Here is a 13784-nt window from a genome sequence, read left to right as displayed (position 1 = left end):
CCAGCTGTCCATCTCCTGTCTCTGCTTCTCTTGAAGCTGGGGTTGTGGGCTATTACATATGATCCAAACTCTGATTTTCATGATGTCACAAGAGCACACTTCACTACCACCGCCCAACCATCTCTCTAACTCCTTTCACTATGTAGTGCTGGCTGGCCTTGAACTCACTGTATAGACCAAGCCAACCTCAAATTCACATATTGTGGGGAGGGTAGGTGTGGGTGGTGCCCATGGAGGTCAGAGGAGAGTCTTGAATCCCTGGAACTGGTGCTGCAGGCAGTTGTAGCCACCAAGTGGGTTCTGGGAACAGTCTAGTTCTCTGTGAGTGCTCTTAGCCACTGAGCTATTTTTCTGTTACCAAGACTGATTTTCAGTTCTGGCTTTTCAAACAATGAAGCTTAAGATAGAAAAGTTTGTTTATTTGTGCTTTGGTTTTGATGCAAAATTTGAGGCTTTTTAAAAAAACTTATTTATGTATGAGTGTTCTGTCTGCATGTACATCTGTACCCCAGAAGAGGGCATGAGATACCATTATAGATAGTTATGAGCCACCATATGGGTGCTGGGAATTGAATCCAGGACCTCTAGAAGAGCAGCCAGTGCTCTTAACTGCTGAGACATCTCTCCAACCCCAGAATTTGAGGTTTCAAGAATCAGTCTTGGATATTTGCATTTTTAATCAAAGACCTGGACGGAGGCCTGTTCATTGGTTGGGGTGGACACTTGCATGTACCTTGGATTTTGTCATCTAGCTAAGGGACCTGTCCAGGGTCCACAGCTCCAAGGCCCCACACCAGTTTATACAAGTTATAGGAGAAGAATCTAGCCCTGCATATGGCTGCCAGGGTCTAGTGCTTATCTGGGCCTGATACTCATAGTTTCCTGACCCACACTGCCACAGTGACATGGATTTTATAACTTTGGGGCAATTTTGTGAAGTTTGTTTAGTTTCTCTGTATAGTCCTGGCTATCCTGGAACTCACTCTGTAGACCAGGATAGCCTCAAACTTAGAAATCCTGCCTCTCCTCCTGAGTGCTGGGATTAAAGGCATGTGCCACCACTACCTGGCTGGGGCAATTTTTTATTATGAAAATAAGGCAGGCCTCTCTTGGTTACCACTCACCTTCAGGATGTGCTTGTCTCTGCTCTCCTGGGCATATCTGTGTGCATGTGTGCCTCTGTATGCAGATCCTGGGCATGTCTGTGTGCATGTGTGCCTCTATATGCAGGTAGGATCTCCCTCACAGCCATGAATATCACTGTGAGTAGCAATATCACATGTAAATTTGTTTTACTGTTAACCTAGGCTGTTCTCAAATTCATGGCAACTCTCTCATTCCCCACGTGCTAGGATTACAGGCATGAGCCACTGTACCCAACTTTTCATTTAAATTCTAACAACAGCTGAGTATGATGGCACACACCTCTAATCCAAGCCCTCAGGAGGCAGAGGCATGAGTTTGAGGCCAACCTGATCTACTAGTTAATTCCAGGCCAGCCATGGCTACATGATAGAGAGACCGGGTCTCCAGGGACATGAACCTATTCAGTCTTGTTATGTGCGCACCTCTTGTTATTTGCTTTCTGCAGCCTTAGTGGTTGACACACGGACCCTGATGGGAACATTCTCTGACTGACAGCCTACGAACAGCCTTAGTGTGAAATCCAGGGCTCAACTAAGCACCCCACCCCTAGCCCATCCTCAGGTGATACGCTGCTCTGTACCACAGTGGGTCCCTGTTGTCCTTCCTGCTACCATGGCTGTCTTTTCTTCCAGGACTGGAAAGACCATCAGCATGTATGTGGCCAGTCAGCATCTGTCACTGTCCAAGCTGATGATGTCCATGTTGAAGAAAGTGTGATAGAAAAAGTTGCTGTTTGAGGCAGGCTTCTCCCTGAGCTCTGCTGTGAAGCCTTCGCAGGCTTAGGCCCTCTGATGACTGTGGGGGCTGCTGAGAAGAGGGGCCATGAAAACTTGCCGGACAAGTTATTAACAGACTGTGCCCTTGGAAACAAACTCCTGCCAGAGACCAAGGAATGCTGGCGGCTTTCAGAATGGGGCACTCTGCCACAGCCCAGGGCCCTAGGCCTGCCATGGTGCTTTCATCCCTGGATCATGAGTGTCCTACTACCCATGGGGTGCCCTATGCCACGTGTACATACCTGTTTTATCTGTTAATAAAGATGTAAATAAAGCTCCCACCCCATTCCTGGATGTTGTCAAGCACACTTTATATTCCAATGACCAGAAGGTTTTTGCTGCGTTCTGATTGGGTGAGTATGGGCTCTACCCAGCCGTGTGCTCTACTGTGGGGATATTGCCTCCAGCAATCCTCTTGTTGACCTACCTTCACTGCCATTGTGGCCAGCACTTAGTGCAGGCCAGCCTGCAACCCCTGAGTTTCCAACTTGTATTTCTCTAGTAGAAGTGGTCTCTGGAGACCCTGCATATCCCTTGCATAGTGCAGGGGAGCCTCAAGGTCAAGTTTAGGGTGAACACACAGACTTCTAAAACATCCTGTAAGTTAGAAGTCTCTTCCAGCTTCACACTTCCATATGTGTAAGAAAATCCTCACTGTACCCCACACTGGGCTGAGAATGGTTCTTCCTTCTGCCCAAAGGTCCTGCACCCAGCCCTGAGATTCCCTCAAGGTGAATCCCAGGGTAGTTGAAGGAGGGGCATACATGTGAGTAAGGAGATCCCAAGTCTATGGGGTCCCTGCCTTCTCACCATGGCTTAACAGGGAGTCAGGCATTTGAGGCCTTTCTACTGAATAAGGTCTCCATGACAATCCTGTTTCATTCTGCTGGAATCAAGCCTGGGGCCTCTCTAACCCTTTGAGTAGGAGCCATTGTTGCCAGAGGTGTGTTCTGGTGGCTGAGTAGCCCTCAACTCTAACCAGCCACCCAAACCATGCAGTTAGCTGAGGTTACCCGGCACAGCTCAGTTTACACACTGGCAGCAGCAGGAAAAAAAGATCAAAATGTGGCAAAATCATCAAAGAAATGCCCAGCCCAGCCACTCATGGGACAGCCTGCAGGGGGCATCCATGGCATCTACCCCCAAAGAATGGCACTATGTGAGGGTCCCAGAACACCAGGATGGGTTTTGGGGAAATGACTCCCCAAGAGCAATGGATGAGTGACACATGCCACCTGGCATTGATCCAATTTATTGCTTCCCTCTAAGGAAGAAAGAGGGTCTGGGGGCAAGAGCACTTAGGGCTCAGTTCCCCAAGCTGTGTCAAGCTTCCAGAGACTTCTGTCTTGCTCACACGAGTTTCAGCCTTACCTTTGTATCTATAGAACTTTTCAATTCAGTGGAAGTCAGCAAAGGCACATTTGGTCTCCAGGGGCAAAAATTAAGGGAGCCCCAATTCCACTAATATTAGACTCTGTGTGGACAGACATAAACCAGAGACCCCGTTGGCCCCCTGATGCATGTCAGTCCTGGGAGATCAGCAGAGGCCACAGCAGGGGCATGAGCATCGAGATTCCCAGGAGGGAATTGCCCCTGTTCAACCAGGACTAGTATAAAACTTGTGTGTGTGTGTGTGGGGGGGGTGGCGGTGGTGCTTATTGCTGCAGAACTCACAGCTCATTATTCCTCAATATTGAGAACACAGTGTGACACTTTGTGTGAGCTGCCTTTGATGTGGGACCCCAACCTAGAACCACACTCCCACCCTCTAGTTAAAACCACCCTCCCACATACCCCAAGCTTCCTCCTGCAGCAGTCCTGACCTTGCCACCTGGTCACATAGATACCCAGATGCTGGTCATACAGGGGTAAAGATGGCCTGGGTGGGCCTGAGTGTAGGGCTCCCTTCCAGAGGGCACCTTAATGGGACTTGGTCAGTACCGAGTATCAGGTACCTTTTGGAGAAAGCCTGATAGAAAGCTATGTGTGTGGTACTCAGAAAGCTTCCAAAATGGGACACCCCCCACCCCGCCCCCGCCCTTCAATGACAGCAGAGCTCGCCCTCCCTCCCTAGCTCTCCAAGGAGCAAGAGTTGGCCTAGACAGGATCCTGGAGACCCAGCAGCCTCAGGAAATTCCTCTAGCTCCTCTCCCAGGAGGACACTTGGTCACTTTTCATGGTGAGGGAAAGCTAAGGCAGATATAGTTCCCCTACTTTCCTGGGGCAGAGACTTCCGAAGCCCCCTGCCTCTTGGAGCTGAGACAGCAGCATCCTCAAAGGCAGAAGTAGCCAGGGACCATCATCCAGACAAAAGATCTTCCTCTTTTTCTTGCTTTTTCCCAACCCCCAGTCTTCATAAATGGTTAAAAAAGATTTCGTTTAATCAGATGGAAAGAATACGCGCAGGCGCACTCAGCACACAGGCTTGGACCTCCTTGACCTCAAGACACTAGTGGTCCTTTCAGCAGGGGAGATGGAGAGTCTTGCGGAAGACACTTCGAAACTCGGCGTTGAAGATGGTGTAGATGACGGGGTTCAGGGCGCTGTTGACATAGCCTAGCCAGGTGACGGCACTGACCAGGCGTGGGGACACGAAACAAGCCGGACACAGCGCCCGCGTGATGTGCACCACGAAGAAAGGCGTCCAACACATCAGGAAGGCCCCTGGGGGTGGGCGGCGTGAGCCTGTACACCCGCACTCGAGGTCCCTCACCCGGGATCCCCCACCTTTCACCCTTCCAACCTGGACCCTTTCCCCCCCTCTCGCCTCGGCTCCGGGCACTCCTCCCTCTCTCAGCTCTTGTCCCAGGGCAGGAACCCACCGACTACCACCGGCAGGACTCTCATTGCCTTGCGCTCCCTTCCAGTGATCTTGGCACTTCTCGTACTGCCGGAAGACGGCAGCGCAGGCGGCTGCGGGAGCGCTACCTCGGGGTGCAGACACTCGGGGCTGCAGGGTCTCTGAGAGAGGTCTAACTCCGGCCTGCTGGAGTCGCTGGGGCTCGTCCGGAGGCTGGGTGAAGGAGGTGGACAGTCTGGGAAGAAGGGGCCCTGAGTAGGGTCTGACACCGGGGGGCCGGGGCCGCTGGGTCGGCGCGGCGCACGGCTGTGAAGCTTGGTGTGCCGGGCTGCCTCCCAGCGCCGCAGGCCGCGGAAAGTGGCCCAGTAAAGCAGTAGCATGAGCGGACAGGGCAGGAAGAAGGAGCAAATGGACGAGTAGACCACGTAGTCGCGGTCCTCCAGGCAGCACACGGCTGGATCGCGGCCGGGCACATCATTGAGGCCGCACAGCACGGGCGCAGCCACCGCGGCAGACAGCAGCCACGTGGCGGCGATGAGCAGCAGCTGGCACTGACCCTGCTGGTTGTAGCGCAACGGCACGGTCACGGCCACGAACCTAGAAGAGCACAGGAGCGGTGGGGCCACCGAGTGGGGCGGCTGACGGGGAGATGGGAATGGAAAAGGGGTGGTCCGGGTACCCACCTGTCCACGCTGATGGCGCACAGGTTGAAGATGGAGGCAGTGCACAGCATCACGTCCATGGCCATGAGGGTGTCACAGAGGCGGGGGCTCAGCAGCCACACGCCACCCTGGACCTGGTCACGCAGAAGTTGCAGAAATGAAACACGAGACCTGAACTTTCAGCCGCGGACTTCCTGACCCCCACTCTTGTTGAGGGGAATGGAGGGCGGTGTATTAGTGGGAGGGGGGCATATAAGCCCAACATGAGCCTGAGATGTGTTGGAGACATGTGTGTAAACGGAGACAGAGGGGGCAAACAGGCCTGCCTCTTGATCTGCCTCTTAGGTCTTTGTTTAAGTGAGAAGCTTGGGGAAGACCCAGGAGGATTGATACTATCTGAGGGACAGGAGCCCCTAAATTCTTAGGCCTGACCCTTTGCCCCCTAAACACAAATTCTACCCAGCCCTAAGACTCAAGTTACCCTGCTTGCACGAACTGCTGTGGAACTTTGAATAAGTCTCTTTACTTGCTGGACACATGACAATTGTCCTGAGGACAAATGTGTCCTAAAAGTACAAAGACCTCATGGGGCTCTCTGTGAATCTGCCCCACGGAGTATTCTTTTTCAAGGGCAAAGGAGCATACAGCCATCTCAAATTACCCATCCCCAAATCCCTTCACACTGATTTGGGACGATTAGATTAGGAGCTTAAGAATCATCACAGTGACGTCTGTGCCTTGGGGACGACCTGGGGTCAAGTGTGGTCACTGGCCTCTGCTCTAGCTCCAGAACTCAGGGTTTTCCCTAGAAACACCGTGCATCCCTCCTCTCCCTCCCCCAGTCCAGACCACTATGTTCCTAACCGTATCATAAACAGCTTTTCTCTGGCCAAACCTCGGGCAGATGAAGAGTTGCTAATAACCACAACAGACCCACCTAAAAGCCAGACCTGATCTGGGTGCCTCTGTTCCAGAAATCTCCAAAAGGTCCTGAACCCACTCCCTTTAGCGGCCCCTCAGGTTCAGTATCCTGCCCAGGCCTCTCTGCCTGCACCTCTCATTGCTCCAAGTTCCTGGCAGGTTTCTTCCGAAGGGTGAGTGAGCACAGGCTGGCGAGTGTGTGTGTGTGTGTGTGTGTGTGTGTGTGTGTTCCCAAAGGCAGTGGGCATCGGCAGTGATGTGTGTCGACACACTCGCCTGTCTGTCTAGCTGGTTTTCGGCGGGGGCTGGGGATGCAGTATTTTTGCAGTGGGAGCCAGGGCTTTAAATAGGGAAGACAATTTTCTGCGATCCTTGGTTTTAGGGACACTCTGGGTCGGCAGGTCTCAGACAGAGTAGGAAGGGATCTGAAGGATGGTAGGGGACGGACAGAGGAAAAGTAGGCGAAAGATTCTGAAGAGCGGGAGAGAGTGGGTAGTCAGGAGTGGGGAGACCTGGCGTCCCTGCAAACATCCTGACTCTAGGTCGCTGAGGGAGCGGTGGAGCTAGGGAAAGAGGGCACCGAGGCTCACCTCGGAGTAGACAAAGAGAGGCAGCACCAGCACTGCGAGGAGGAGGTCGGCAGCCGCCAGGCTCACGATGAAGTAGTTGGTGGGTGTCTGCAGGGTGCGCTCGGAGGCCACGCTCACGCACACCAGCGAGTTCCCCGCCAACACCACGCCGATGAGCAACACGCCCCCCACTAGCGCCGCCGCGCCCCCGGCCCCAAGCCCGGCGCCAGTCCCCAGAGGCTCTGGCCCACGCCCGGCCAACAGCCCACCGTCGTCAGTAGCACTGCTGTTCCCCATGGTGCTCCAGCTGAACGCGCGCTCCGCTGTGCGCTGAGCCCCGGGATTTGCATGTAGGGGCTATCCGGAATCCCGCCCCAGAGCTTCCAGCCCAGCCACGCCCCGCCCGGCTTGAATTCTGCATTCTAGGAAATTGGCAGAGGGAGAAATGCTTCAATTCGAGAGAAACGAGCGAAGTGACTGGCATAAAAAGGCTGAGCAGCGGCTGGTGTTTCCCCTGATCCGGGCTAGTTTGTGCTTCCGGAAACCTATGTGGAAAGCAGGTAGTCTGGACCGGATTCATCAGAGCCAGCCATCCTGTCTCTCCAAGATACCTTGGAGGATGTGGCGGGACCTATCTATACTCTTGCACTGGGGTCCTTCCCACGTAGGAAACCATCAACTCTGGTTCTAGAACAGGCTTAGGGTCCCTCGCCTCTTTCTCTAACGGTTTTGGGCTCAACAATACTGAACACCCTGGCACATCAAGCTCACTCTCCATATGACACCCACGCATGGGCAGATATGCAGCAACTCTTGGGATCCAGGCCCTACATTTCTTACCATCTCTCTTCCCAAGTCTCCATCAGTCATTGCTTAAGCAGACTATGGTGAAATTGATACTTGGCACCTCCAAGGCCCAGTCTTAACGTTTTCTCTTAGTTATTATTTTAGTTTATTGTTGTTGTTGTTGTTGACTTTTGGAGGCAGGGTTTCCTGTGTAACTCTAGATGTCCTAGAACTTGCTCTGTAGAGCAGCAGGCTAGCACTGAACTCAGATCCTTCAGCCTCTCTTTTGCCTCCGGAGTGCTGGAATTAAAGAGAGGGGACCACCATCTCTGGCTCAGCCCTTAACCATCCTCTGTGGATAGCTGAGTGGTTACCCCACTTCCCATCTTTTAGGACCCCCTTGACCCTCAGCTTCCTTGCCTTTGAAACTGTTGTGGACGGCTGACTACCAGTGATACCAGTGATACCTGAAAGGACTTGGAGCTGAGAGAGCTCTCAGTTGGGGGCTCTTTCCCCAAGCCACATCTGGAGGCCACACTTTTCACTGTGTGCCAGCCCTGGACTATAGGAACCTAGGCTGGAACAGGATGTCACAGGTAGAGATGACACTGTAGAATCAGGACAGGAGAAGAGACAGCAGTAAGGACAGCCCCTGGAAGATTGGGAGTAAGAAGTGGAAGTACTTAGGGACTATGCTAATGAAAGAATTTTTGTACATGGGTTTAATAATGCTGAGAGATATTTCCTGGAATCCTGCGAATAAAGGGCTATCTTTAACTGTAGCTGGTCTTTACTACTTTGTGGGTTCTTCTCTTTCCCACCCTTTATCTCCAATTCCCCATGTCACCCCCTATCACTAGACAGGAGAGAAAGAAGTATGGGGGGGGGGAAGGTAGGGGGAGGGGGAGGGGGAGAAGGAGAGGAAGATATCCCTTTGTTTCTTCTTTGAGCATGACTACTAACAGCATATCACACACACACATACACACACACACACACCCAACAACCATCAATAACACCACCTCGCCTCTTGGGGCCCTAGAAAAGTTTATATACCCTCTGAAAAGTTCCCAGAATTCCAGACATCACACAATCACAGAAACTATCTGCAACTGGCGAAACCACACCTCTGCTAGAGCACGAGGCAAGTCATAGTCAGCTGCTGCGGACGGCCCAAAGCAGCCCACATCCCACACCCGGGATTAGAACAAAAGACGGTTTCTTGTATTTCTGTGTTTTTTAAAGCAAAAGTACCCCCAACATTCACCAACATTCCAGAACTTTCACTACAGTGGACTAAATCACTCCCTGACTGATGTACATCCTGTCTCCTCAACTTCCTGACAGGAGACTAAGAGCTCCTGGAGCTGTATGGCATGTCTCAGGGGGTACTTTCAGGAAAAGGGGAGTTAAATACAAAATATTTGAGGGGAACTGGAACAGCCCTCGAAGAACACACACAGATGCTCGTGCTATGGGCATCCGAATATGCCCTGACTAAGGTACCTAAATCCCACCAACCCATCCTTAGCAGGCTGATACAGGGAACAGGTAGACTTTCCTCCCTGCTGAAGCCTTACTCTCGGCACCAGTGACCCAATACAGGACACGAGTTTGAGCCCCAGAATCTATGATATTCTGTGAGGCTTGTGGTATTCGTGCATTCACAGTCGTGTGTGCACCAATGTGCATGTGTGTCGTTGTCCCCTCCTTGCCCTGCACATGCCCACATGCCTGTGTGCTCAAGTGCACTCACCTACACATACACCCACACATACCAATAATAATAAAAATTTTAAAAACAAACAACTTTGCCCACATACAACTTGTATTAAGTCCTAGATAAAATGTTAAGGCCTAGGTAAAACATTAAGACCTAGGTGACTGTTACCTGTCTAGGCCACCATTTTGTGCATTTGTGTGTGTAACAACTAATGTCCTACAGAAACTTTCTCATATGCTGTTACTGCTGTTACTAGAATGTCCTGTGCTTTGATGATCTTGGAAACCGATCACAACAGAATCGATTGGAGCTGCTTTGTATGGTTGGTCACAGTAAGTTTGGACGTGAACCAACCACTCAGAAGCACTTCCTGCACCTGCATATGAGCTTTTAAGGTTTCTTGCCTTTATAAGCTGTCCCTGGGATAGACCCCAACATAAGAGAGACTCCTGTACCAGTGTAAGAAGCTATTTGGAATTAGCCTTCCATTTTGAGTAGGGGTCTAGTAAAGCTTAAGTTCCCAAGACCTCCTTGGGAACTGACATCCTGCTTGGCAGAAAGAGACATGTATGGAGGTAATAACTTCCTGGTTGGAAAGATAAGACATACATGTTAGGTAAGTCAAGTCCCCTGCCACAGTTGAATATGCCAACCAATGAGAACAGGTTACATGTACAACAAAACACACTTCTAAGGAAATCCCCTATCTCTAAATACTGATTTGTGAAATAACTTGGCACAGATGTTTGTGGATTTTAGGCTTAAAATCCCTATAGGGTCTTAACTCAATGTCAAGGCCTGATTGGTCAGTCTTGGGGTGCGGTATTCAATAAACTATCCCTATTTGACTGAGATCAGTGCTTGAGTGGTTTGTGCAGTGATCCCCAGACCCAACACTTGTTAGATAGGGGGTGACAGCAAACTGAGGAGACTGAGGCAGGAGACTAATATGGGTTTAAGTCTAGTCTGGACTGCAAAATGAGATCCTGTTTTTAAAACAAGGCAAGAAACTGTTAGTACACACTTGTAATTCCAGCACGAGGACAGTATGTCTAAGAGGATTAGGAATTCCAGGTCATTTTTGGATATATAGCTAGTCTGAAGCTGGACTCCAGGATACCCTCTACAAACAAAAACAACAATAAAAGATTTCAGGGTCGGGCAGTGGTGGCGCACATCTTTAATCCCAGCACTTGGGAGGCAGAGGCAGGCAGATTTCTGAGTTCAAGGCCAGCCTGGTCTACAGAATGAGTTCCAGGACAGCCAGGGCTATACAGAGAAACCCTGTCTCAAAAAAAAATAAAAATAAAAATAAAAAAAATAAAAAAAAAAAAAGATCTCAGATTAATTGGATGTGTGTGGGTGTGTGCATACACATGGAGGTTAGAGGTCAGCATTAGATGTCTTCCTAATTGCTCTCTGTCTTATTTTTTGAGGAAGGATGTTTACTGGACCTGGAGTTTACTGGGTAGGCTAGACTGTCTGGGCAGCAAGCACAGGGTCTTCCTAACTGGAATTACAAATATGTGCTTCTGGGCCTTGTTTTTGTCTGTGGATTCTTGGGATTGAACTCAGATTCATATAAAGTACTGACAAACACTTTACTGACTAAGCCATCTCCCAGGTCAGGCTGACCTCAAAATCAATTATGTAGGTGAGGATGACCTTGAATTTGTGGTCTTCTGGCCTTTACTTCCTGAGGCCTGGATTACAATTGTCTGTACCATGGTGCTGGAGATTGAACCCCGGGGACTTTTGAGCATACTAGGCAGGCACTCTACAGACTCAGCTACATTCCTAGACTGAAATTAGATTAAAATGTAAATCTCAAAGCTAAAAACTATAGGGGCATCGGTCGTGCGTGCCCACGACCCATCTAATCCCAGCATTCAGGAGGCAAAAGCAAGTGGATCTCTATGAGTTCCAGGCTAACCTTGTCTACAGCCAGGACTACACAGAGAAACCCTGCTTTTGGGGAAAAAAAAAATATAGAAGAAAAGATGTGAGAAAATCTTTGTGACCTAGGATTAGACAAATGACAAAACAAGTAACTTGAATTTTGTCAACATTGAAAACTCTTAGTCACAGGATGGAAGACAATATTAGCAAGCTATATATCCAGCAAGCATCTTGTACATATAAAAATTTCAACATGAGTTCTTTATAAAATATGCAAAGAACTCTCAAAACCCAACAGCAACAGCATCACAAGAAAGAAAACTCTTTTTAAAAATACCCTATTAAGGGGTGGAGATTAAGGGATTAGCTGTTAAGGCCATTGGTTCTTCTTCCAGAGGTCCTAAATTCAATTCTCAGCAACCACATGGTGGCTCACAACCATCTGTAAGAGGATCCAATTCCCTTTTCTGGCACACAGGTGTGCATGTAGACAGGGTGCATTCAGATTCTCATATACATAAAATACATGAATAAATTAAAAAAATTTAAATCTCCTTTCAAATGTAGATTAGAAATTCTCAGCAAGGACTGGAGAGCTGGCTCAGCAGTAAACCACTGGCTGCTCTTCCAGAGGACAGGGACTCTGCTCCCAGCACTCACATGGCAGCTCACAACTGTCTGTAACTCCCATCTCAGGGGGTCCAGTGCCCTCTTCTGGCTTCTGAAGGTACCTGAACACATGTGGTGCATATACATGCACACAAGCAAAACACACATGTAAAATAAAAATAAACAAGTCTTTAAAAGAACTTCTCAGCAAAAAGCCAGTGAAATCCCACTGCAGTGTTAAGGATTATGCACCATGACCCAGGAGGAGTTATCTCAAGTCTACAAGGGTTCAGAGCTGAGACACAATCAATACAACACTAATAGAACAAAGAAAAGGCCACAGGAGCTCCAGTCCTATTTTATTTCTTGAACATGTCAACTGAATCAGAAAAAAATTTTTTTTGCAAAAATCTACCACCTAAAGCAGCTGTAGTGGTTCATACCTGCAAGTCCAAGCATTCAAGAGGCTAAGGCAGGAGGATTACAAGTTTGAGGGCAGTGTGGGCTGCCCAAGGAGACCCCATCTGAAAATACTAAGATCTGGGAATTCGACTTGCTGGCAGAGTAGTTGTCTAGTCTGTCTGACGCCCTGGCCCTGAGTTCCATCCCCAACACGGGGGATGCAAGGGACAATTCGAAACATTATTTTAAAGATTTATGTTATGTGTATGACTGCTCTATCTGCATGTGCACTTTCATGCCAGAAGAGGGCATCAGATCATATTACAGATGGTTGTGAGCCACCATGTGGTTGCTGGGAATTGAACTCAGGACCTCTAAAAGAGCAGCCAGTGCTCTTAACCACTGAGCCAACTCTCTAGCACTCAAAACATCTTCTTACTCATCAGGACAACAAAATAAATGATGGAAATATGCAGGGAGGCGGGGGACAGGTGGGGACTGAGGAGAGGCCTGAGATGGAGGAGGTGGGGGAGATGGTTATGTTCTTAAAGTGGTGCTGCACATATCTGAGGACCAGACTTGACTTCAGAGTCCCAGAAACCACGTAAATACATGGAGATTGGCTGTGATTCCAGCCATGTAAAACAGGGACAGGAGATTGCCAGAGCAAGCTGGCTAGTGAGACTAGGCACAGAGGCAAGCTGTGGGATTGAGCAGGAACCCTGCCTCAATGAAAGAGTCGGAAGTGTGATGGAGGGCAATTCTTGACATCCCCCTTGAATCTCCATGTGTACAGGTACCCAGGTGTATTCACACTCACCCATGTGTTCACACACACGTAAAACATGCATATATACTTGTGCACCATACACACTTGTGCACACGTGCAGTCTATAATGCTATAACCTCCTGGAGTTGTAATTTATCCAAACTGAGACAGGCCATGCTCACAGCCTGGTGAGTTCCAGCCATCATTATGAAGCAGATAGGAAGACCAAGGACATTATAAATGCAGGTTGGAAGACTCCTTGTAGAACTGATAGATGGGAAGCCACAGATGTCTTTAACTGTACTTTCTGGAGACTTTGTTGGATCCTTATGTTTACCACCCATATCCCTTCCAACCCCCCCAACACTGGGTGAGAGAGAATGGTTGGAGGGGAAACGGGGAGTAGACTTCTTCAGACTACTTCCTGCTCACTAGGGGCATTGAGTTCCTTGGGGCAAGTTCAGTCTTCCTTGTCAGGATATCCAATTTCTTCTTCTCTTCTCGTCTCTGCTCAGCAACAGGAACCAGGAGTAGTGGCCTCCACCTCTCTCAGGGCTCTGGCATCTTAACACCCTCTCAAGAGCTCCCAGAATTCCAAAAGTAAAATATCATCAGCTGGCAGAATCATGCCCCTGCCAGAGCATGAGACAAATCATAGTCAGCTGCTGTAGACAATCTGAAGCAGCCTCATATCCTACGCTTGAGATTAAAACAAAAGCATA

The 13784-nt window shown here is 49.5% G+C and overlaps 2 protein-coding genes across 12 annotated transcripts in view; one reads left to right on the top strand and one right to left on the bottom strand.

The window, feature by feature from the left end:
* Positions 1–2211, top strand: part of Deaf1 (DEAF1 transcription factor) — a 31360-nt gene extending 29149 nt beyond the window's left edge. For 8 of the 11 annotated variants that reach the window (XR_013104012.1, XM_034495468.2, XM_076913313.1 and 5 more), the window contains one exon: positions 1779–2211. Coding sequence is in view for 7 of the 11 variants with exons in the window: in XM_034495468.2 (XP_034351359.1) it covers positions 1779–1883 (105 nt within the window). In the remaining 4 variants the exon portion in view is untranslated. The remainder of the gene's footprint in view (positions 1–1778) is intronic. The other 3 variants (XR_013104010.1, XR_013104011.1, XR_013104013.1) reach the window with 1 other exon arrangement.
* Positions 2212–4280: 2069 nt separating this feature from the next.
* Positions 4281–8446, bottom strand: Drd4 (dopamine receptor D4). Its single transcript, XM_034519735.2, has 4 exons — positions 6896–8446; positions 5406–5518; positions 4745–5319; positions 4281–4586 (listed from the first exon to the last, which is right to left on the bottom strand). The coding sequence occupies exons 1-4, from the start codon at positions 7169–7171 to the stop codon at positions 4384–4386; spliced, it is 1167 nt and encodes a 388-aa protein (XP_034375626.1). The 5' UTR covers positions 7172–8446; the 3' UTR covers positions 4281–4383.
* Between the last annotated feature and the right edge of the window lie 5338 nt (positions 8447–13784).

Source organism: Arvicanthis niloticus, chromosome 1 (genome assembly GCF_011762505.2).
Source record: "Arvicanthis niloticus isolate mArvNil1 chromosome 1, mArvNil1.pat.X, whole genome shotgun sequence".
NCBI classification, from domain to species: domain Eukaryota; kingdom Metazoa; phylum Chordata; class Mammalia; order Rodentia; family Muridae; genus Arvicanthis; species Arvicanthis niloticus.
This window is presented reverse-complemented; position numbering and strand designations above follow the sequence as displayed.